A 24240-nucleotide genomic window follows, 5' to 3' on the forward strand; every position below is an offset into this window, starting at 1 on the left:
AGAAAAGGAATATCATATTGTAGAAGATAAAGATACTGATGAATATCCAACAAACAACTCTCTGTATCCTTCACCGTATCCAGAACACTTGGTTCCACCAGCAATACCGACTCTTCCGCCTGCAAGTCCAGTTTTAACAAAGCAAAATTCAATTACACATATTCTGCAAGATGTTCCGTTTCGACTATCAAAGCAATTTACTGGTCCGGACTACACAATGGCATTAATTAAAGCTAAAGACATTTTAATGTACATCAATCGAAGCGCTGAAAAAAGTTCACAATATAAATATGATTTTAATGTGGAAAAAAGTGTGATGAATGAACGGAGTGAATAGATTTATTAGCTTTCGCAAGTTACAAGACATCACTCGTACATGTACAAAATTTGATTATGATCGACGGTTTAGAAGTATTGTATTTGGCTTTAATTATAGATTTGAATTTGTTAATTTATATTACTATACATATTATATATTTTTTGTACATATTTTAAAAACTATACGGTTGCATAAAATATACCTTGAACAGTACATACTTACAATTAATATTTTTATCCCAACTTACTCCTTTAGATGGATAGAAACTAAATGGTCAATACTATGTCAACATGTTTAATATTATTGCCAATGATTTATAGTTTGTATAACATTGTTCAATATGTTAAATCAATGAAGAGTTTGGTCTTTGGATTCACAATGTCAAATCTCGTAAATATTACCTCGTCTGATGTTTCTATTGCGCAATATACTGTATGGAGGGTGATGAAACTTCCATACATGTTATTTACACCTGCAGAAATTCGCAAGGCGTCAGACTTGGCATGTTCGTTTCCTTGGATCCATCAATCCTGGGAGAGATCTCGACGGAGAAGCTGTGGGCTTTCTGAGTGGCGTCTGGCTTCGACAGAATTCTATAGCCTCATCCGATTTTAATATCACCTCTTACCCGAAGACGTTTCGTCTTTGGGTAACAGGTCGTTCTTAAAGAGGGTACAGAGGACTCTTGGTCTAGGTGCTAGGGATCCACTTGTTGTATCCCTCTTATTGTTATTATTATTATGTATACACACATACCGCTTTACACAGAAATGTAAAGCTTTTATAGATCGCGTGAATTTAGCAGGCATCCTTTTTCGGATGCGAATTTGCTAGGTGCCATAAATATTATTATTAACTATATTAAACTTATATGTATTTTGTCTTGCCACGATCGACTTGACTTATGAGCCCCGACTGACTCCTGAGACATAGTTTGTAAGAGACACTATATAAGAAATTCCGATGTCTACCGCAAATCATCCGAAAATATTTTTAGAGAATCTGATTGCCAGATGAATGAGGTTCGGCCCGATATCTAGCTCACATTATTAGAAATTCTCATAATCTCGCCAGAAATGTTGATAATGTGCAGGGTGGGTCTAATATTAAATATTAGATCAGAATATTTTTTAATAATTGCGACCGCTCTAAATACCATTAACAATTTTAAGAACCAGTAGACGATTGACTGACAGTATTTCAGAGAGTTTGATCTATAGTAGAATCATTTCCTTAGAAGATGGTAGTTCAATTTCTCTTAGAAGTGAATAAAAATCAAGAAAAAAAAAAAAACATTAAAAATTAACAAACGTATATAATTGTTATTTTATTTACTCATTTTTTAAAAATTAATAATAGCGAAACAATAATAAATTGTATTATATATGATAGTTAATTAAAATGAATAATATTTATATTAATATATTTATATATAATTTAAAAATTATAAAGAATCATTCAAGATTTTTGATAATAATGTTTTCTTTATCTAAGATATACACCCAATTGATGAGCACTTTGTAATAAAACTTTTAAACCAGGCATAAATGTAGCTATTTGTGAAAAATCTGGTCCAGATACTAATTGGGTATGTACATTAAGACCACCATTATAGTCGCCTTGTTGAATCATTTGTATCATTTGATGTAATAATGTTAAGGTATTTGGTGATAACTGTAAAATAAAAGTTAAAATTTAAAATAGTGAAGATAATAACTAAGAGTTTTAAGCCACCATATATATTACATCATGGCGTGTTAAATATTTAATGCTCGATTAAATAATTTTGGAAAGATAGTTAATATGGCAATAAAGTATAATTCGTCAAATGCAGTCAGCGTGTTCTCTAAAAGTAACAGTTACTTTGTTACTTAGTAGAAATAGTTTCGATTTCTAACAAGAAAGGATGGTAACTTGAACAAAGTAAAAATATATAAAATGACTTAACACACCAACTTACCAAATTATCTCTTAGTAAATCATATAAACATTCTAATTTTCTTTTAACATCATCCAATTTTCTTTTATATTGCTAAAAATATCAAATTCATATAATTAAAAGTAAAAACAGACATTTTTGGCTTGTATCTTGAAAAATATATTTACCGGATTATTTGCTGATTGATAACACTGTACTTGCAATTCATCTAAAACTGTTTTTAAATGTATATGTTCCTCTGGAATAGGACCTTTTTGTTTTGGAGGTGCAACTTCTTTTGCTGCCTCTACAACGGGTGGAGTTTGTGCTAATGGCATTTGTTGCATGGGAAATGATCCAGTGGTATTGAACTGAGGCGGTGCTGTACTTCCAATATTCGGAACTTGATTATATCCATTCGTAGTTTGACCGGTATTTCCGTATGGAGCACCATAACTTGGTTGTTGATTCATATAACCATTATTTTGATCGGGGGCTGCACTTGCATACAGCGGGTGTGTTATTGGATTGGGTGGTGCACTTTCATTTTTGCTATGCTAAAAATAATTTTTAAATTTAAAATTTCGAATATAGAACTAGCTTAAAAAACCACAAATAAGATGCAAAACAAGGCGTTAAAAATGTGGTTTAGTAAAAATCCTCTACGTTTATACAGAATATTAAAGAACTATAGTTGAAATTCAACATTTTACGAAAGGTGCAAGTGATTTCTTTGTTATCTTAAATTGTATAACCTCACCATTTAAGTTAAAATTGCTAAGCATTTGAGCTAATTTTTTATTTAACTTTTCAGTTTCTATGGATACTAATGATGCTTTGTTGAGTACTGAAGTGTTCAAAAATCAAATTCATTAAAATTAAGTAAGGAACTGAGGCCTTAAGGCTCTTTCTGTTAATCTAAGGATAATCTGACTAGTATATTCATTTTTCAATCAGTTTATACAATGCATTTTAAATGAATGATATAAAATGTTTTCTAGGCAAACGCAGAGCTTAAATTTTATTTTTTATCGTCTAGTTCGTTTAAAATAAATATGATATGATATCCTAGCGAAAAAATACTCAGATCAAGAATTCCTAATTTATTTAATCTTTGGCGAAACAACGTATTTTTTTCCCTAACAAACTGTGATTTTTTTAGTTTTCCTTACAGACATCAGTATTCCTTAAAAATATTTAATATTAGAAAAAGCTTGTTTTTCGCTATGGGTGCATTTTTTAACGCATGCTACTCTAAACGTGTGTGTTTTCATTGACATTATGTGTCAATTAATGTCAAGCTGACAGGAATTCCCACTGGCCAATTATTGACAGTTTGGCATGATGCTTATTATTTACGCGCTAAGTAATATCAAAATGACACTAGTTAACGCTATCTTCAAATATTTGACGCAAATGTCAATTATTGTCAGTTTAACATTACTTGACGCTCAAGTTGAGTGCCAATGAAAACACACCTTGAGTCTATATATATATATATTAAAGGTGGTATTTCGAATTTAATTTCTAATAAAATGAAACTAAACTAAAACTATGAATTCCATAAATTGGCCTCTAAAATTTTTACTACAATTAACTTATCGGTTGCAATCAACTAAGTTCTTAAACTGTTCAAGTTTTTTTCATTCTGTATAAGTAGATTAAAACAACTCGAAAAATATTTATTTGTTTATTTTGTGTTTATCCATACAAGCACTAAAAAAACATTGAAATTCTAATTAGCTCAAACAAATATCTAGGGATAATTACGATGAAAAAACTCTTTTTGATCATAAGGTGAATTTTCAAACCATAAAAATGGGGATACCTCATCATCATGTGATATAACATTATTCCACATACGAGTTCCAGAATGATAAGGTGACATCTCTAACTGCCCCCATATATTCTATAGAATTTATAATATAATATTACGAATTTGATAATAGGTACTTACATCTGAATAATGACGATAATACGCTAGCTATTAAAAATATTCAACGTTTTTAATTTCAAGCTAAAGTTGGGTAGTTGTGTGTTTCAAATTTGAATTTATAATACACATACATATTTACTTACACTGACTGACAACAGTTTTTTGTTCCTCGAAACATGTTTATTTTGAGGAAAGATTTTGATAAGCTGAATTAGAATCTGAGCTCAAAATTTTACAAACAGTCCTATTTTCGAGAAATTTCATCTTAATAGTGGTAAAAGTTCATTTTCATTCGATATCCGAAAGCATGTTACATCAGGAAGTAATATTTTTCCATGAAAGAATTTACACCATCAGAAAGTACCATCAAATTCTCTTTAAAACTAATTTTGAAATTTTCCGATATATCTTTTTTCTCTATTTGTCGGTCAAAAATAGCCATTCAAATCACGAAATAAAATTTGTACACTATCGCCATCAGATTTCGTGTAAATTAAAAAGATCGAATAGTTTATTGATTAAAAATCACAATGGCTGCAAAGTGAATTTTTCTGTTATTTTTTTATATGAAAATGGCTTATTTTTCAACATGGCGATCGCTATTAATATTAATAATCAAAATGTATGTATGCGTATTATAATCAATTTATAACAAATTAATTCAAAAACTACTTAATACGAAAGGCGCTACTATTTTGAACAGATATAGCCTACTTCAAATAGGGTAGCTTAGATAAAGTAGCAGGCTTATCCTAAATTTCTCAAATAAGGGGGAATAATTCCATCAAAAAAGTGACATTATCGACCTTTTCTTCCCTCCATCAAGCTGGCATAAAGTTAGACCACCCCTCTACTCCTCTCTCTTTCACGTTATGTTTTACTACCACCCCATTGCTATTCTTATAGTTATAAGGGCAATTTTTTATAAAAGAAAAGACTTCTGAAATTTTTATAAATTTCTAAGTTGATTACCAAATCCTTTATTTTCTCCGATCACTCCAACTTTCTAAATTTCTAAAATGTCTTAATATTTATTGGTATCAAGAAAATGTTAATTTAATGTAATTTGATCGATTTTAAAGTTATAGCGAATTAAATTTTGACGTAGTTAAGGTTATACGGTCACTGTATTCGCTATATAAAAAAACAATTCAAATTTACCTATATGTCGTTTACGGTTAGCGACATCCGTTTTCAAATAAAATAATCTATTTATTAAACTTACTTGTTTATTACTTTTACTTAATACAGGTGGGTCATTCCATCCAGGAGCTGACTGTTGATAAGCTGTCGGCGGAGCTACGGGTGGCGGAGCTGTTACCGTATTTGCATTCATTTGCATTTGATTCGATGAGGGTGGATTGTAAATATTTTGATTATTTCCAAAATTAGGCCCAGGAGGTAATGGATTTGATGGATAGGGTAAGGGATTGTTGTTACTTTGACTTACGTTAACCGGATTTAAAATATTCGTTGTGGATTGTGGATTTGTCGGTATCATTGGTGGAAGTAATGGATTGCTCGTTTGTTGATTTAAGGGATTTGGTGGTATTAAAGGATTATACGCTGGTGATGATACTGCTTGATTGTTATAGGATGAAAGTGCTGATGGATGTATTATTGGATTATTTGGACCTGGTTGACATGTAGCAAAATTCATGGATGTTGGTTGCGTTGTTAATGGAGGCATTGGTTGCGATTGCATCATGGGATTACTTAATGGTACAGATGATATGGGATTCGTATTGAAATTCGTCATTCCTACAGAGCCTCCCCCATAGGAGTTATAAGATGGTACAGATGGCTGAACAGATGGATCTAAAACGTATTTACTCTTTGGTAATCCACTGGATCCTAAACAAAAATAAATTATTATATATTTCTGGAATTTATAACTCAAATAAATCTAGCTAATAAATGATTCCTCTTCAGTAAATATTGATCACCATCTGATCGTAGAACAAAATGAATTTTTGTATTTGCTGGTTAAATATCTTAGAACAACAAAAAAACAAAGACAAATTTTTTTCACTTGGCAACTGAATTAATAGTTCTTGATTTCAGGCGATATTTCGACAACTATTCGTTCAATCTTTATGTATAATATCAATAATCAATAAACTGAGTTATATGAAAATAAAAAAATTCACAAGAAAATTTGATTTTGAGATAATTTATTTCAGCGATATCATGGTGTGATTTGAGATGTTAGTCAATCGTGTTCGAGTGCCGTAATCAGAAAGTACTTACTCAAGTATAAAATGTATCTATAAAATTTGACCGAAAAGGTAAGAAACTCTTATTTTAAGCTAGATTTTAAGTTAATTCAAGTGTGTTCAAGTGGCAATCAAAAACTACTCATTCAACGTTCAACCCTAAAATGAATGTATAAAATTTGACCGAAAGGATAAGAAACCCTTATTTTAAGCTAGATTTATTGAATAATGAATAAATAAATAAATTACCTTGTGTAGAACTGACGCTGGACGGCCGAGGCGGTGGGGGTACAGCAGCATTTAATGAAGGTGGTCCAGGTGAATAATTTTGAGGTGGTTGCGATGTATATGCATTTGGTATAGCCGATGGCATTTGTGGATTCATCTGTGGCTGTGCCGGTTTGTTTTGCTGCATCCATGCTGGAGTTTGTGATTGATTAGGAGCCGGGGAATTTATTCCAGTATTCGCATTATACGGATTTGTGTTAAATGCTGGAGGTGGTTGTTGAAATGCTGGAGGTGGATTTATAGACGGTTGTTGAGGTGCATAGTAACTATTTTTCCTTTGACTTGCTAAATTATGCGATTGACCTTGTTGAATTCTAGGTGCCGTTATTGCATTATATGCTTGTTTAAGGCCTAATGCACAATGTAATCTGTTTCGAAGATTATTTAACGTGTTGTCTGAACTTGCAGAACTCAAATAGGCTAGTGCTGGAGCTAAATTTCCTTCTGCTGCTAATAATAATGCATACTGTGTTAAAAGTTTTGCAAATTTTCCACTCACTTCAACTTGACGTCCTTGTAGTTCAATTGCTTTTTGTAGTATTGCAACAACCTCAACCAATTCTTGTAGTTCATCAATATTATGGTTATCTTTCCACCATAAGTTTACTAAATTTTGAATACTTCCAGCACATATATAGCATAAGATAGCATCTTCGTGGCTATTTTCAGATTGTTGTAATCGTTCACCCAATTTTTCTATGAAATAATTTTATAGTTAAAAAAAAATTGTTTGTGATATGTCAAAAACATTTGCAATTGATGTATATTTTTGGATTTTACATATGAAATGGAACAAAGAAATGGAGAATACATTTACTAAGTCCCTCTATGTTTAGTGTTTTTATGAAGAGACTTTTATTCAGGGTTTTCAATTCTAAACTTTACGAAAATTTTTCAAGAGTAAAATCCAAAAATTTATACGTTTTTGTAACATACTATATTCGATTTATAAAATTATACATACGGACAAGATATGACAATTGATGTTCGGATGCATATGTTAATAGTCCAACTAAAGCTTCACGCCAACAATTTGGTTTACAATTTTCAATAACTGCAAGCCAATCTTCAGTGATTAAAGCTTTAACAATTGGTGCAAGTCTTGTATTAGCTGTTTCTTTTAAATATCGTTGTTGTGCTTGAACAATAAGGCCAGGTCCACCAGTTGTGGCTAACGCTAAACCATCAGCCATTCGATCATTTTCAAAACATAAATCGACGGCTAATTCGATATTTCCTGTTAATAAGGCTTGTGTAATAAGGCCTTCACTATCTAAAAAATAAAAATTTAACACAGATTTAAATTTAAATTATCCATAATAAGAATAGGGAAGATGCGTGTAAATTTTTTGCAATTCTAAGTTTTTGAACAGAGGTTACTGGAATATAATCACATATATTTGTAACATTAATTTAATGCTGTTGATTGCCGAGTACTCGAAAACTCAATTCGGTGACGGTTAGGCAGCATCTTTAGGCTTTTGTCGGAGAAATTATTATCCATAAGTAATAGAAAACAACTATTTAAACGAGATTTAACTGGCATCAAAGAGGATCAGGACATAAAACTGGGACAGCATATCCTCTCATTAACTTATAATACTTACCGTCTGAAGTATTAATTTCAAAAGGCTGTTGTTTTTCTTCTTCTAATTGACTTGTGTTCGCTGCAATGGCATCAAATACTCCGCTACCATCTAATCCAGGCTAAAATACATAAAAAACAATTAAGTAATTATTTGAAGAAAAGAAAATCTAAGAACGATTTCAGAGAAAATAAAAATAAACAAAAAAAAGCATTTGAAATGCTGTAATTTTTTATGAAAAAAAAAAAAAAAAAAAGGAATGCAAAAATTCCAAGAGCACACTTAAAAAATGTAGAAAAATTGCTTTGCAGATTGGTTTTTAAATATTTTAAAAACCGTACGGAAAAAAATAAAATAAACGAAAAAGAAGAGTATTAAGAATAAGGCGATTTATACAAAACTCACCGAGAGATCGGCACTAGTATCACTGGAAAGCACCGGATCCTCAGATTCACTCTAAAAAAGTTTTTTATTCAAATCCAACAAGCCAAAAGCATCCCAATGAAATTAAAAAAACAGTTTTACAAGAAAGCACACAAAAGAATCAGAATTATATCAATGTAGTATTATTTTAGGTAATCGATATTAAATAGTCAAAATTCAGCATTTGTCTTCGTCATATGTCAACATTTTCGATAATTATAACGCATTTATAAACTACGTGCGCGTACTTTGAAGTTACTGACAATTGTAAACTTTAACCATATAAAAGTATCAGATAGATAGATATATAAATTCATCGATTGATTTTTGTTTTGAAAAATGATCGATTATGATTTTTATAAGTTGAATGAACGACTAAGATTATTCGTAGAAAACAAAAATAGAAATAAAATTTAAAACTTACACTAACTCCACGATTTAATGATGCCATTTGATTCGTTAAATTATCAACTTCAGTAGTTTTTGTCTTACTAACATGTTGACTTAATTTCGAATAAACATCCTCTTGTTTATATCCAAGCATATTTAAAATTTCACTTCTAGAATTTGGTTCGAAGTATGTTTTAAGGAAGTACCAAACATAGCGACGATGCTGTGATGTAGTTGCATCTGCTTTTAAACGACAATAATCCAAATAATTTCCAGTTTGAATGACATTTTCTAGTTCATTTGAACGTTCAACAAAATTTGGTTCCGTAACAACTTGACTTACATAAGCCATTCTTAAACCAATTTGTCCAACATCGCCCGGTTGTGGTGGTGCACTTTTCTCATTCAAAAATGAAACCAATTTTCCGCCAAACTGCAAAAAAATACAAACGTACTAATGAAAAAACATTACTAAGAAAACTGTAAAACTAGACTTATACCAATATAAAACTTGGAAAACTAATTAAAAAACGATGTTGAAAATGAAGTCTTATACTTCCAAGAGTTTATTGTTCATCTCTTTCTAGCAAAACAATTCGAATTTTTATATTATGACTCTATGGTCATTCACAGAAGTGACGACACTTCTATTATATATCCTTCTTTGCCTAATTAGGACTTTAAAACGTTCATATTTTGCGCATTTCTAAAGATTTTCAAAATAACTTTTCGTATACGGGAAGTAAAAATTATACTCTTTTACAAAAAAAGCATGATCCACATTATAAACGACTAGGTTAACTCAATTTCCTGTCTTAAATGAATTACATGTGTTGTTACTTACTCCAAATTTAGCACCAATTGGCTTCTTTAACCATTTTGGAGGCTTAGCCAAATCAGAGTTAACTTGCTCTTGTGTATGTTGACTTTGAGGAGGATTCTGTATATAATCTCCCATTCCAGGGAAACTATCTGCTAACATTTGCGAAGTTTGTTGCTGTGAAACTTGTATTTGCGCTTTCGATGGTCCACCCATTAACGAATACACAGATAACAAACCATCAGAAGTACTAGCTGATATAAGAGCAGGATTTTTGGGACACCATGAGACTTCAAAACTCCATTGTGATGTCCGCGCTAACTCGGATAATACTTCACCACCCTAAAAAAACATTCCACTATAATATGAAAATTTAATCTTTTTTTTTTTCTCAATTAGATACTTACAGGAACATTACTGTTTGGATTCCAACAAAGTATTCGATTATCTTTTCCACAACTGATTAATAAATCAGGATCTTGTTGACACCAGGCCATCGACAAAACACCTCTAGTATGATTTTCTAATACCTTTAGTGGAGCTGTTGCAAAACGTAAATCCCATAGTTGAATAATTGGAGCTAAATCATCTTCAGAAGCTAAGCATAGTTGTGTTGCGACATCTGGATGCCAAGAAACAATTCTCCAGCTAACGCGACCATTACTATCGGTTAATTTAATAATTGGTTCATTTTTCCGTAAATCCCATACTACGCATCGTGAAGCAAATGTTGATGATAGAATATGTTGAACCTTTTGAAAAACGAAAATTTTTAGATTGTTTATCTGTTTGACATTTTTAGCCCAAAGCTAATCAAGTGAAATCTTAAACATTTACCTAACAGAAAACTTGTTCCTCAAATACATCTGTTAATAATTTTGTTAGCGAAAGGTTTTAGAACTTACTTGTCGATTCCAAGAAATCCATTGTACATTTTCAGGTGGTTGTGATTTTGTTCCAGGTGTCATCGGTGTAGACGTATTGTTTAAATCCCAAATAAATATTTCAGATTGTGAAGCACCCGTTGCAAGTAAGTTCGTTTGATACGGATTGAAATCTAATGCTCGAACCGGTCCACTATGTTTATCAGTTTTTGCTACTAATGCACTTTCATTTGATTCAAGTAATTTATCAGCATTGTAAATTTGTAAGATTCCATCATCGCAACCGCCAACAACTATTCCAGCATTACTAGTTTTATCATGTGGACCCCAAACTAGTTTATGAAATCTAAAATCGATAGAAACAAAGTCTGGGTTATTACTTTTAATATATAACAAATCAATAAATTTCATATTAAACGTCCCGAAACACGTTTCTACGCCCGTGGGCACCATGATGCGAGCAGTAGTTAATTTTAGCAAGTACTGGTAAAATGTTAGAAATGGCTCCGCATAAAACAAATACTGTCAATTTACCTGATGGAAAAAATGTTTTAAACAAAAGATGTTTATTTTTTGATAAGGAAGATTTTTTACATTTAAACTTTTCTTCTATATCTAACGATTTACAAGATAAAACCTACGGACCCATAAGTCAAGACCCAATTGACTAATGTAGTTCATTTACGAACTTGACTTCACTTTTTACGCCCTGAGTATGCTGTAAAAATTTCAGCTTGATATCTTTTTTCGTTTTTGAGTTATCGTATTGGCAGACAGACGGACAGACAACCGAAAATGGGCTAATTAGGTGATTCTATGAACACCTATACCAAAATTATGTTCGTAGCATTAATATTTTTAAGCGTTACAAACTTGGGACTAAACTTAGTATACCTTGCATATTACATATATGCATGGTATACAAATGCTTGGTAATTATATATTTTATCTTTAGAAGCAATAAAATTAAAATTTACATAGATAAAAATAAGTATTAAGTATAATCATAAAAATTTTATTAAAGATTAAAAAAATAAGTATACTTGCTGAAAATGCTACTTTAGTTCATATTTTTACGAATAAAAACGTACAAACATAGTATGTAGTAGTAACTTCAAAGATTGACGTTCAATTTTTTGACTTATATCGTGGATGTGGTTCCTTTATGTATTCTATATTGTCTCTCTTTCAAATCGTCTAGCAGTAAAACGAGGGGACATTTTATCATCTCTCTATATCTACTATCTAATTCCAATCCAGTCCGCACTTCTTTAATTACGTTTTAACAAAAAAATTTAAGACATCAAAAATACCAAAAATACAAATTATACCTGTTTTCACTGGGGATTGAAGCTACTTGTTGCAATTCTCCTGTAGGTTGAGCCAATCCTAAATCAAATACTTCCAAGGCAGCCGATGTATTGAATGATGCATCTAATTGTTGAGCAGCTGAACCACCGATAAGTTGAGTACCTCCTGGTGCCCAGCTTGCAACAACGGCACGCTCTATTTGTTTTATGAGCATTGTGGACGAAACTATAGTGGAAAAAGTGGAGAAATTTTATTAATAAAATATTTTTCATATTTTGCATGTTAAATTATAAATAGCTATTTTATAATAATTTCTTGGGCGACAAGTTTGAATGGGTAAAGTTTTGGATATCACGTTTAACTACCATTTAAGCGAATTGTGCATCTACACATACACACGGCGAAACCGTGGGTAAAAGCGGGGGACTAATAATTTATTCGCAGGAAAATACCAAACAATTAATTTAAATAAGTGCCCTGATATTTTGGTTAGACTATTTTCTAGCTTCTCCGAATTTACGACTCCGACTTAACAGATCAAACCTTGAACATATTTCTTGTTAGTAATTATTTTTTAATAAAAAAAATTTGACCTAGTTCCTAGGTGCTTTTTGAGCGATTTAATTTAGTTGAATTGGACTTAGTATTCGGTAAAAAATCAGACAATTTAAATTGAATGACGATACATGCATTTATGAAGAACTTAATGCATTGATAGCTCAAACATAGAAGAAATAAAACTTTTAATTTATTTTGTGGAGTTTTAATTTTTGTAGAAATTTTAATTTTTGAATGAACGATCATTAAAAAAAGATGTATCCCACAGTTTTTTGTTTACTTATCTCGTTAATTTTACCAAAATATATAATCAAAACTTTTCACTTAAGATTTGCCGGTTGTTCCAATATTGCAAGCGGTAAAGCTCCGACACGTCATCAATTGAATTGGATTGATATAAAAAAAATTATATTTATTTTGTACACAATCAAAAAACTAAACATTAATTCGATTAATACACAGAAGTTTCCAAATCAATATAAAGCAATATTTAGAACATTATGTTATGATGAAATCTGAAAGACCTTAAATTTTATGAAATATGGTCGCAAGGCATATATAAGTTAATTGTGTTTTATTACTTACAATTAATGTTTAGGATTGTTTATAAATTTAATTATACAAATTAATTAACGAAACTTAAAAAATTATTTTTAGAAAAGTAAATAAATACGCCGATATGTTTATTAATTTGCATGAATGAAGAAAACACTTTGGAAAATATTATGCAAACCTTAATTTTTATGGTATAGTTGAAAATTTCAATGTTTTTATGTTAAACTTTTAATTAAAACAAATTCTTGTCATTATTTTTCGACACTTCCAACGTGGCTATCTCCTAGTCATCAAACTCCATATTATTTAATATATATTCAAAAGATTGCATTACTTATTTTTGTTACTTAAATGATTTACAAATATCCGTAAGAAAATGAACGATTGTACTTTTACTAAATTGACAACTGTATATTCGATATACCACAAGTAAAAAACTGAAAAAACTTCACAGGGCAGGGGTGCTTAAAACGTTATTTTATTCCTTATTTTCTGTTTGATGGATTTTCCTTTTATAGAGTAATCCGCTAGAACTATATGCAGTTTTTACTGAGAACGGGGGAGAAGCTATGAGCTTTCTGCGCCGTGTTTCGCTTCGACATAATCTTGTAACTTCATTTGCTTAAAAATTGCACCTTTTACTCGGAGACTTATTACCTTTGGATGATAGGTTGATGAAGAAGGGCATAGAAGACTATTTGATCTAGGTGCTAGGGACCCATTTGCGGTATCCTCGATGCGTTTATATCTGAACCACTTTCCCCTTTTTGGAATATTTGCAGTTTTTTTTTTGCAGGCAATGAACTTTCGGTATAAAGTTTGAATTTTAATTTCAGTGGATCATTACAAATCGTATTTTAGCTAGCGGTATCATTTTAGTCTGGTCAAAACATTTGTTATGGATTTAAGGTTACAGTTTAATCACGAATTAAATTAAATTTATTTTATAATGCGATTTTGAACTCAAAATATAAAAAGACTGGCTCATTTTGAGCCGGGTGAAACCGATGTATTTTCCAATTGGAAACCATTATATCAAATTTTTTTATTGTAGTTTAAAGTTCTAAGATTTATTAATTATTAGACAATAACTCAAAATCACATTTAGAGGAATTTATTGTATGATTCTGATAACTATGAAATTTTTATGCTTCCTCATTATTGTATTCCTTAATTAGCATTATAATTTTTAAGTGTATCGCCTACAAATCGTCCATTCCATAAGTTTGTTAACCCTGTTCAAAATGTAAGGCGAGCGGTATTCTTTAAATTAAAACTAAAATATAATTTTATTATAAATTATTGAAGTATGAATAAGTTTTAAAAATAATTTAAAACATTTACAAGATGCCAAAAAAAGTATTATTTCAAACTTATTTGGTTTATTCTTAAAATGAAATTAAAAAAAATTTCCTTGTATTTCTAACTTCACCATAATGGTGAATTGCAAAGTGTTATTTTTCTTTCACGTTCTGTCAAAGTGTAAAAGTTTTCCAGTGATTTTGGTGAAATAAATCGAATAATTTAAGTGATAACAAGTTTATTTAGCTAATGAAATGAATTTAATTGTTTAATACATGTAAGTTATTAATTTAGAATACTATTTTTATTTAAAATTAATAATTTGAAGGTCTTCGTATAAATTAATTTGAAGGATGATCGGTCACTTTTTTGTTCTTTGAAAATAGATAATTTCTTTTAAAATTTTAGGCAATTGTTTTTAATGGGGCTTGTATTTACTCATCATAATGTATGCAAATTTTGATGGAGATTTTCGTAGACGTCCGCAACAGAATTTATCTGGTGCTAGCAGTAAACTATCTCGCCAGGAAATAATACAAAAAGCCCAACAAGAACGACAAAAGCGTGAGACACAAAGACAACAATTACGGGCTTCATTGTGTATTCAATCGTTTTATCGAAGTTACTTGGTACGAAAACGGTTTAAAGAAGAACAAAGGAAAATTTATAATGATTTGCAAAAAAATTATGTAGCTGGAACTAGTTTAGAACCATTAATAACTCGAATATTATTGTTTTACGATAAATCTGAGGATTTTGATAGATTGGTGAGTAAATTCTCATTTACATATTTTATTGTTTCTGATCTTTGTATAAATAACTCTCTTACATAATTTCCACAAAAAGACAGACTACCATATTTACATACCACCAAATTTAGCTCAAAACTACTTTGGGCAATTGTTCTCTAATCTAGGCAATTCGTTGACATCTTGGTTTTTCGAGTGAATGTGAGAGTTTTAAAGGAATTGTTCAAATATTTATTTTTATTGTTTTTATGATGTTAACAAAACACGTCGAATAGGACCTAGCTGACCGAGCTATCCATTACTTATTCCCTTATGAATTTTTTGAAAGATTATCGAATTTTGTAAAATAACTTTTTTCAATTTTACCATTATCCAAGAATTCATTTTTTGCCAATTTATAAAAAGATTAAAATAATACAAATTTTTGCTGTAGAACAATCTAATTATGACGTCATCTGAACACGATAGAAGTAATATTAAAAATTTCACAACATGACCTGAAGGCTTAAAAATCTTTTAGACTGTTCCAGTCTTATTGACATGACTGTAAAATTTTTTTAATAAAACGGAAGTTATACTCCAATACATTCCGTTTGGAACTTTGAATAGCTATACCTCGTAGGCTCGTACAGATTACACATGATCTAAATGTGATTTCTAGCAGAAATTTGTATTCTTTTAATTGACAAATTGATTCAAAATGAATATTTATCCTGCAAAATGAAAATGACTGAAAAAGTAGCAGCTATTCAGATCGTTTTTGAGGTGTATTTTTATGGGTTGCCTGGCCACTCATTGATACCGTACTCAGGATAGCTACTAAAGCCTGTTTTATAAATTAAAACGCATGACGGATTCATGTGCTATTCAATCCATTTTTGACATTTTCTGCAATAAGTGTTTGTGGAAAGTTTTTCAGATATCGTGATACCACCACATAAACATGTAATTTTCACAAAACATTTAAATTCCAGAAATAGCTTTTGTAGGCCTTTTCATCGATTTGCTTTTGTTTCGGACAGTTGTCAAGAACTATACAACCAAAGAAAACTCATATATTTTACCTTCATCAAACAGCGTTTTTTGATAAAGGTGGAAGATACATGATATGTCTATACTTGATTGACATATGCCCCAAACAAAAAGAATCATTTTTAAATGAAAACCCCTACGATTCATGCGTCCGACAAGCGACATACGACATTTATGTGTAATTTACTCATTGACCCATGTCTACCAAGGGCTAGTATTCATTGACCCTTGTGAATATAACCAAGGGTTGAGACTCACTAAACTCAATAAGAGACTCCTATTATCATATAGTTCTAGGCTCTCAGAAGTCTAAATCCAGTGTTCGGTATAAAATTGAAATTTTATATTTCACCAAAACTTAATAAACATACACTTTCGAATTTTCAATAGGTATAATTTTTTTCTTTTTTTTTAATATTTAGGTATGGCTTTGTCAAAATATACTGAAACAAAAACAAGAACTGTTACAATTAATACTACAAAATACTTCCTGGCGTTATCGAATTCAAAGTCTTTTAAACTTATCTATTAAATCATTGCTACTCACTAAAAACAATGCTATTTTACTTCGTATATTAGACGTATTTTTATCAGAACAATTATGTACCAACATGGAATACAGTTCGATTGTGGCAATGTTTTATACTTCGTTAGCTAAAAAAGGTATTTATTATATTGTGGTGTTTGTTCAAATAAGTAAAAAAATTTTGGTATCTTTATAAAATTGATGTATTTAAAATTATATAAACAAATTAAATCACAGGGAAGTTCGGTTTAGAATATCAAATTAGAACATTTCGGTTGATGCAGTTGGATACGTTTCGTCTCTTTATTGAGACTTCTTCAGCAACTACAAATTATAATTATCAAAATTACAATATAACCTTTGAACCTATTCTGTATATGTTCCGGTAATGTTAATGGTTTTTTTTTATATTTACAGATTTCTTCGAAAATATGCGACAATTGTTAGAGCAATCAACAAAAATTGAATCGAATCCAACATTATTTATTGAACTATCAAATTTTGTTATACGACCAGTAACATTAATAAGAAATTTTCAAAATCTAGAGACTGTTTCACATTACTCGGAATTGATATTTTTATCCTTATGTCGTAGCATATTGAGTAGAGAATTTACTGAAACGATTAAACATATATTTATAGAAAATATGATCAAAGTTCAATTTCCGTATAAAGAATTTTATTATTTTTTAATTAATTATCAGTCAAAAATTGATTTGTCTGTCTATTTATTTTATAGTGTATTAAAATTAGTGCCCAGTAAGTATATGATTTTATATATTTTTAATATTTACAAAACTTTCCCGTGTTCCCATTTCCACAGTAGACTTAAAAGACGAAATCTCATAGCACCCTACAAATCGATTCTAAGTAAAAATTATCAGCTTTTAAACAATTAAAACTATAATTCAAACTTTTAAGCGTTTCCTCTAAATTCAAAGTTAAAGTGTACTTTTGGAAGAAGGAATAAAATAGACTTGGAGACATTGGCACACAATTTTATGTCACTTGTTACAATTCATAGAAAAATGATGCTCATACCCGTGGTCAGCGAGACGATTATTCGAACTTGTTACAGGCTTTATTTGGTACAGACTAATTTTTTTTAACTAATCATTTCCGTACAGCTATTCCTCAAAATGACAATGATATATTATTTCAACGATTTCACCAGCAACCAATTCTTTAACCCATTATTTTCGTATTAATTATTCGACCTACCAAAGTAATTCAAATTATTTAGGGTCGCCATACTTGTAATAAATGACTTGAAATTTCGTATCAGTATATTAAAGTCAAAAAAATTAAGTTGCATGTTTTATTATTATTATGCTCTTATCCACAAAACGATTAGACTGTGCTTGGAAAAATCTCTTAAGTTAGAACATATGAAAGTGCGATATCCCAAAAAACAAATTCTATTAGTGTACACTATATGTGTACACTTATAAAGCAAGGTCTCTCAGGTCTAAAATTTGTCGATAGGCGTCTCTCGACTCTCTTAATTCGTGTTCTATGAGATATGGTAAAGCAGAAAAACTAAAAAACTGTGTGATTATGAAGATGACATCCAAAGTTGTGGGCTCACCAAAGCTATTCTACTGACGTGTTTAAAAAAAAAATTTTTTTTCAGATTTTGCGAATGAAAGTCATATTACAATTAATTATTATTTACAAGCAATTTCACTATTATCAGAAAATATTCGTAAAAATTCAAAATTTGAAAAATTAAATTATTTAAATAATTTTTATACGCATGATTATGATGATGACGATGATGATATGGATGTGTATGAGAAGATATCTGAAACCGATGCACCAAGTATGCTTATGGAATGTGTTGAAATGTGTAATGAAGAATCATTTGTCAATAATATACTAATATGTTTAAGTAATCATACAATTCATGAAGATATCATGAATAATATCATGAATTCATTAGCTCAAATATGCTTCAATTTATTAACTAGAGAAGAAAATGCTGTACAAAAATATAAGTAAATATATTTTTTTTTTTAATCTTTATGTTTTAATAAGGAATATTCATGAAATTTAAAATTGGTTCAAATATTTTTCTTCCGTAACTTTAATGACTGGACATTTCAACTAAACCATTATTTTAGTAATTAATATCTTTTTAATTACTTAAAATTAATTAATAAAAGTACAAATTTAGTGAGGGCATTTAAAAATTTCTAAAACAGAAATTCAAATTTTTATACGGACGTGACATCATAGTATGAGCTTGTCAAATTTGTTGACATACTGTTTGATGTGCAAAGGAAAATTTTTGACATCTTAGTAACAATCTGCACTTTAAGACTACCTACTGTGATCCAATAGTGTAGCACTTCGTTTAATTTTTTAAAGTCCTCTTGATCTAAATTAACGCTATCTAGGTGCTAAAATCACAAATATGGTAAATAAAAGCGCCTACCACGCTTTAATAAAATAAGTTATTCGGATAATCTCGAATTGAAAGCTTACATATGAAATTACATAAAATCGTATATGATTTTAAATAACAATCGATCATTTTCACAGATCAAACTTTCATGCATTTTCTAAATTGATAGTACTTTTCATAATGTTACATTTGTGTAGAAAACTTGTTTTGTTAACTTTTTTTAAATGAAATTTGTAGATTTTTATACATGTTGGCATTTAAACCGACATTTTTACGATCATTGTGGAACGCACCAGATAATAAAGAACTTGTGGATGGTTTACAGAAGGGAGCTCATGTACTTGATATACGATATGTCCCTTCTGCGTGTCGGCTATCAACGTTTTTCGAATTGTTTAATCTATTACTTACAACTCTTCATGATGATGAATTTTGGTCTACTGATTTAGGTTTGTGAATTTATTTGATCTAGAATTAAACAATAACAGATTAATAGTTTTAAAACAACTCTGAATATTTATAAGACTTAAGAAATTAATAATTTATTAAATTTCCAGCGGGTGAAAGACAATCGGGTGTTAGCAGTATGCCTTTCAGTGCAAATGAATTAGTTAACATGTGTGAAACACTAAAACAATTAGTCGATGGTTTAATTGAATTGACTGCAAGTACACCGAGACATTCCACCATGACTTTACAAACTTCATCAGCTTATTCTAATAGTACGTATTTTTTATTCAGTATATTCTTATATAAACAGTTAAACTCAAAATATAAATGTGGATCCGGAAATGTCTTGTTTTAGAAAGTGGCAGGAAAATAACTTTGTGAAGCTTAAAGTTCACAAGAATTAGTTAACGAGATAAATGATTTTCATTATCAAACTGTTTTTCATCGATTTGAAAATATTGCCCAAAACTCAGATAAATTATTTTAAACTGTGAATAGACTTGATTCTAAATATTCGACTTAAAATATATTATCCGCACTAATTATCGAAACTCCGGATCCATTAAAAAATAAAATAATTATTTTCTTGAGCTTAACTGCATACTTAAATTAAACTTGTTATTTCTGTATGAAATTGTAATTGTTTAAACTTTTATTCTAAATTTCAGACGAAAATTTAATGAAATTTTGGTACGTGCTTTATAAGAGTGCTGTAAAAATAATTACAAATTTACATCAAAAAGATTCCCGAATACAATTTTGTTCAGAAAATTTGTGGACGAAGAAAAATATGTTCAATTTTCCAACAGATTTCAATCGAATTGAGCAAGTTGCTCGAGTGTTTGCTGAAATTGATGGTAATTATAATTTTTTAAACCTGTAATGTAGAGCCTTTCTTGATTTCTTGCTAAAAACATTTCTTGCTTATCGAAATTGTGTGAAATATCGTTTCACTAAATTTAAGACTTAATATATTATACGGCCCTATTTTTGCGAATCTGTTACAAAAAAAATAATTGTCCAAATGTAATGAAATTTAGAACTCAAACCCATTGGAAGGTTTCCTTCGCACCAAAGTAACTTGGTACCCAGGCCAGCCTGACTGTCTCAATGTCTTCATAGAGAGTCTCCGTTTGGAACATACCAAAAAAATCGCTTTATTTATTGTAGGACTAAGAGAGAGAAAAAGCATTTTTATAATAATTTTGCCCTAAATTGAATGGCTCTAATTAATACCAAAGATATTTAGATATTTTTCTAAATTAGTTAAAAATATTTTTTTTATTTTAATTTTAGTTGAAAATAAACCACCTCTAACAATATGTGAAACCAGATGGATTCAAGTTTTACGAGATTTGCCATTTTTATTACCATTTACATCACGTGTACTTTTATTTCGTGCTTTAGTTAATCGTTTACATCGACAACATCAAGATCCCGATAGAACACCATTTTTACTCGGTCCCAGTGTAAACATATCCGTTCGACGATCTCATATATATGAAGACGCTTATTTAAAATTACAAGATTCCGATTTACGACAAAAATTACGTGTTCAATTTGTAAATGCCGTTGGCTTAGAAGAGGCTGGAATCGATGGCGGTGGAATATTACGTGAATTCTTATCAGAATTATTAACAACATGTTTTGATCCAAATCGTGGCTATTTTAAATTAAATCGTTCAAATTTATTGTATCCAAATCCGAATGTACATAAAGTTGAAGTAGATTTTTCGCGACATTATTATTTTATAGGGAAAATGTTAGGGAAAGCATTATATGAAAATATTCAAGTTGAATTACCATTGGCTGAATTTTTCTTAACGAAATTAGTTTCTAAGAAATTTGATGTTGATTTTCATTATCTAGCTTCGTTAGATCAAGTGATGTATAAAAATATGTTGTTTTTAAAAAATTATCAAGGCAATATTCAAGATTTGGGTTTGGATTTTACAATTGTTAATGAAGAACTTGGTGAGACTAGGGTAAGTTTTTATGCGATGTTTATAAACTATATTAGATGTTACAAAGAGCTGCAAACACGCAAATAAACGTCCCGAAATCGCAATTTATTATTGTAAGTCTAAACTTGAAAAAATGTCTTGTTTTCAAGAAATTCTGTCTGCTGTATCATAATTTCGATTATGTGTGACTGAGAACCAATTTTAAAGTTACTATAAATGATGTTACCTTTTGAAATAACCTTTGTGTGAAATAATTTTTCGTAAAATGAGATTCGGTAATATTACTTGCGTGTTCGGGTGTTTTATAATTACACCTAGTACATTAACTCTTAATTTTAAAATAATATTTTCACGATGCAACTGGAGGTGAACGATTAGCAATTTCTTTTATCAACGATTATCAACTTCTTTTATCAACAAAAAATTATCCCAGTCAAATAAAATCATTCAATTAGTCTTTTCGCTTAAATCTGCATTGTACTTCGTTAAACTTCGTTTTTTTGTTATCAGCATATAAACTTCAGTTGATTGTCAATTTTGCTTTCAAAAAAGAATTGGTTTCAATTGAAATGTGTAAACATAGAATTAGTCAGTTTTTGTTGATCAACTATCACCGGTCGTAGACAAATATTTAAATTGCCCGTTTTTTTTAGGTCGATGAATTAAAACCTAATGGTAGTAATATTCCTGTAACAAGTACAAATCGCATAGAATATATCCATCTTTTAGCTGATTATAAAATGAACAAACAAATTCGACAACAATGTTTAGCATTTAAGGAGGGCTTACATTCGGTTATAGATTTGGAATATTTACAAATATTTTCAAATAAGGAATTGCAATTAATTATTTCTGGTGCTGATTATGATGTAGACATCAATGATTTAAAAGAACACACTAATTATTCAGGTAAGCATTTGATTTGTACCTAAAAACCTTTCTAAGCTCTGTAGCTCATTCGATCAGTGAAATCATTGAAATGCGGTCTATGGTTCTCTATACTCGTGAACAAACTTAAATCTAAACATGACGTCGGGGAATCACTTTTTGAAATTGGCTACTGTTGTAATTCTCCAATTAAATACTATTCTTTGAAATAAATATTTAAAATTATTAAAAGAAATGTACAACACACGACCAATCATCAATATTTATTTTGTCGTCTTCGGAGTTGGCCCTATTTGACGCAACATTCTTACGATAGCTGATTGAAACTTTTATCATGAACGAATTTGGGTATAATGCTTATACGCTTTTCCTTTTGGTAGTAGGTAAGTTTCGGCAGTGTCCACGAGTGTTACGGAATAGCAATTTTATTATCGGGAATACGAGATGTCAGGCGGAGGTACATCTTTGTAAAGTGGTGATTACAGTGGCCGATCGGTCATTAAATTCGATCACAGTTACTGATCTATGAAATTTTGCTTTTCGTTGTGTAAAATTCACTTTGTTATTTTATAATTGTGGGTATTTTGACGACTTTGTTCTACTCCAAATATATTTCTATATTCTGGAACGAATTTATGGTGGGTTAAATATTTCGTAAAAAACAATAAACATCACTTTGACTCAGATTTTGGTACATCTGATCTTAATTAACTAACGAAATAATTAATTTACAAAATTTTAGAGTAAAAAATTTCCGGCATATTATTTGCAGAAAATAGGAAAGTTTACAATATATAGTATCCATTTTTCAACAAGCAAAGTTCAAACCGGTGGATTTTTATCGAAATTATCTCGGATTTTTTTTTGCTGTTGATTAAATGATAAGAGAGATATAATAATAATAATTTTATTTGTTTAAGATCAATTACAGGTATACATATCGTCAGTATTAATAATCATTGGTTTTTTTAGGGGATCGTACAGCAGAACATCCAGTAATAAAAATATTTTGGCAAATTGTTGAAAGTTTTGATAGCTTACAAAAAAGACAATTGTTAAAATTTGTAACAAGTTGTAGTCGACCACCGTTACTTGGTTTTAAAGAATTGCAACCTGCATTTTGTATACAATTATCCGATGGGACCGATCGTTTACCAACAGCTAGTACATGTATGAATTTACTTAAAATACCTGCCATTCCAGATCCAGATGTGTTACGTGATCGTTTACTGTATGCAATTAGTCAAGGCGCGGGTTTTGAACTTAGTTAAAAAAATTGTATATTTCATAATTATTGATTTAAAAAAGATAAATATATTTATATATACCACATTATACATATATATAGATATATATTGGTAATTATGTACAAATAAAAGTGATATTGAAGTTTTTTTAATTACTTGTTATTATTTTTTTAACATTTGTTGTTGCGGAAGCTTTTGCTTAATCAAAGCTCTGTCGGTCTCCTCAGGAAAATTCGAGGGAAGATCTGGAAATCTATTGCGCCTTCGGACAGATTTTTCTTAACATCTATGATAAAGATTCTAAGGAAGTGGATTTAAACCTGCCCAGAAAGGATCTCATCCCTTGGAGGAGAGAGTTATACCCAAGGAGCTTTGAAGCTTCTCCAAATTCAAAGTGATAAGCGAAAATAAATCACTTTCATCCAAGGAAGAATGTCTCGATATCGCGATTATGGAGGTAACCGACCACGA

At 30.1% G+C, this 24240-nt stretch overlaps 2 protein-coding genes across 6 annotated transcripts; one reads left to right on the forward strand and one right to left on the reverse strand.

Moving 5' to 3' along the window:
* Positions 1 to 1780: 1780 nt before the first annotated feature.
* Positions 1781 to 13531, reverse strand: LOC123299647 (protein transport protein Sec31A). Of its 5 annotated transcripts, none has more exons than XM_044881918.1 (15): positions 13383 to 13531; positions 12112 to 12316; positions 10802 to 11126; positions 10304 to 10648; positions 9921 to 10238; positions 9111 to 9509; positions 8669 to 8719; positions 8285 to 8384; positions 7642 to 7950; positions 6639 to 7373; positions 5399 to 6027; positions 4066 to 4146; positions 2426 to 2794; positions 2280 to 2351; positions 1781 to 1993 (listed from the first exon to the last, which is right to left on the reverse strand). In XM_044881918.1, the coding sequence occupies exons 2-15, from the start codon at positions 12303 to 12305 to the stop codon at positions 1805 to 1807; spliced, it is 4116 nt and encodes a 1371-aa protein (XP_044737853.1). In that variant the 5' UTR covers positions 12306 to 12316; positions 13383 to 13531; the 3' UTR covers positions 1781 to 1804. The 5 variants fall into 5 exon arrangements, with proteins under 5 accessions (XP_044737853.1, XP_044737855.1, XP_044737854.1 ...); XM_044881920.1 differs by lacking the exon at positions 13383 to 13531 and adding an exon at positions 13235 to 13249; XM_044881919.1 differs by lacking the exon at positions 13383 to 13531 and adding an exon at positions 12974 to 13032.
* Positions 13532 to 14641: 1110 nt separating this feature from the next.
* Positions 14642 to 23845, forward strand: LOC123299557 (ubiquitin-protein ligase E3C). Its single transcript, XM_044881782.1, has 11 exons — positions 14642 to 14783; positions 14915 to 15273; positions 16710 to 16950; positions 17231 to 17572; positions 18447 to 18810; positions 19458 to 19669; positions 19778 to 19942; positions 20339 to 20527; positions 20967 to 21655; positions 22288 to 22543; positions 23495 to 23845. The coding sequence occupies exons 2-11, from the start codon at positions 14953 to 14955 to the stop codon at positions 23791 to 23793; spliced, it is 3078 nt and encodes a 1025-aa protein (XP_044737717.1). The 5' UTR covers positions 14642 to 14783; positions 14915 to 14952; the 3' UTR covers positions 23794 to 23845.
* The last annotated feature ends 395 nt before the right edge of the window (positions 23846 to 24240 follow it).

This window comes from Chrysoperla carnea, chromosome 5 (genome assembly GCF_905475395.1).
Source record: "Chrysoperla carnea chromosome 5, inChrCarn1.1, whole genome shotgun sequence".
Taxonomy (NCBI): Eukaryota; Metazoa; Arthropoda; class Insecta; order Neuroptera; family Chrysopidae; genus Chrysoperla; species Chrysoperla carnea.

What these genes read in the sequence shown, in the direction of transcription:
- LOC123299647 (XM_044881918.1), bottom strand. Translation starts at nt 12,305, where the DNA reads ATGCTCATAAAACAAATAGAGCGTGCCGTTGTTGCAAGCTGGGCACCA. An exon ending in ATCCAAACAGTAATGTTCCT is followed by an intron (nt 10,239 to 10,303) that starts GTAAGTATCTAA and finishes ATGTTTTTTTAG; the next exon opens with GGTGGTGAAGTATTATCCGA. An exon ending in CAATTGGTGCTAAATTTGGA is followed by an intron (nt 9,510 to 9,920) that starts GTAAGTAACAAC and finishes ATTTTTTTGCAG; the next exon opens with TTTGGCGGAAAATTGGTTTC.
- LOC123299557 (XM_044881782.1), top strand. Translation starts at nt 14,953, where the DNA reads ATGTATGCAAATTTTGATGGAGATTTTCGTAGACGTCCGCAACAGAAT. An exon ending in CTGAGGATTTTGATAGATTG is followed by an intron (nt 15,274 to 16,709) that starts GTGAGTAAATTC and finishes TTTAATATTTAG; the next exon opens with GTATGGCTTTGTCAAAATAT. An exon ending in TACTTCGTTAGCTAAAAAAG is followed by an intron (nt 16,951 to 17,230) that starts GTATTTATTATA and finishes TTATATTTACAG; the next exon opens with ATTTCTTCGAAAATATGCGA.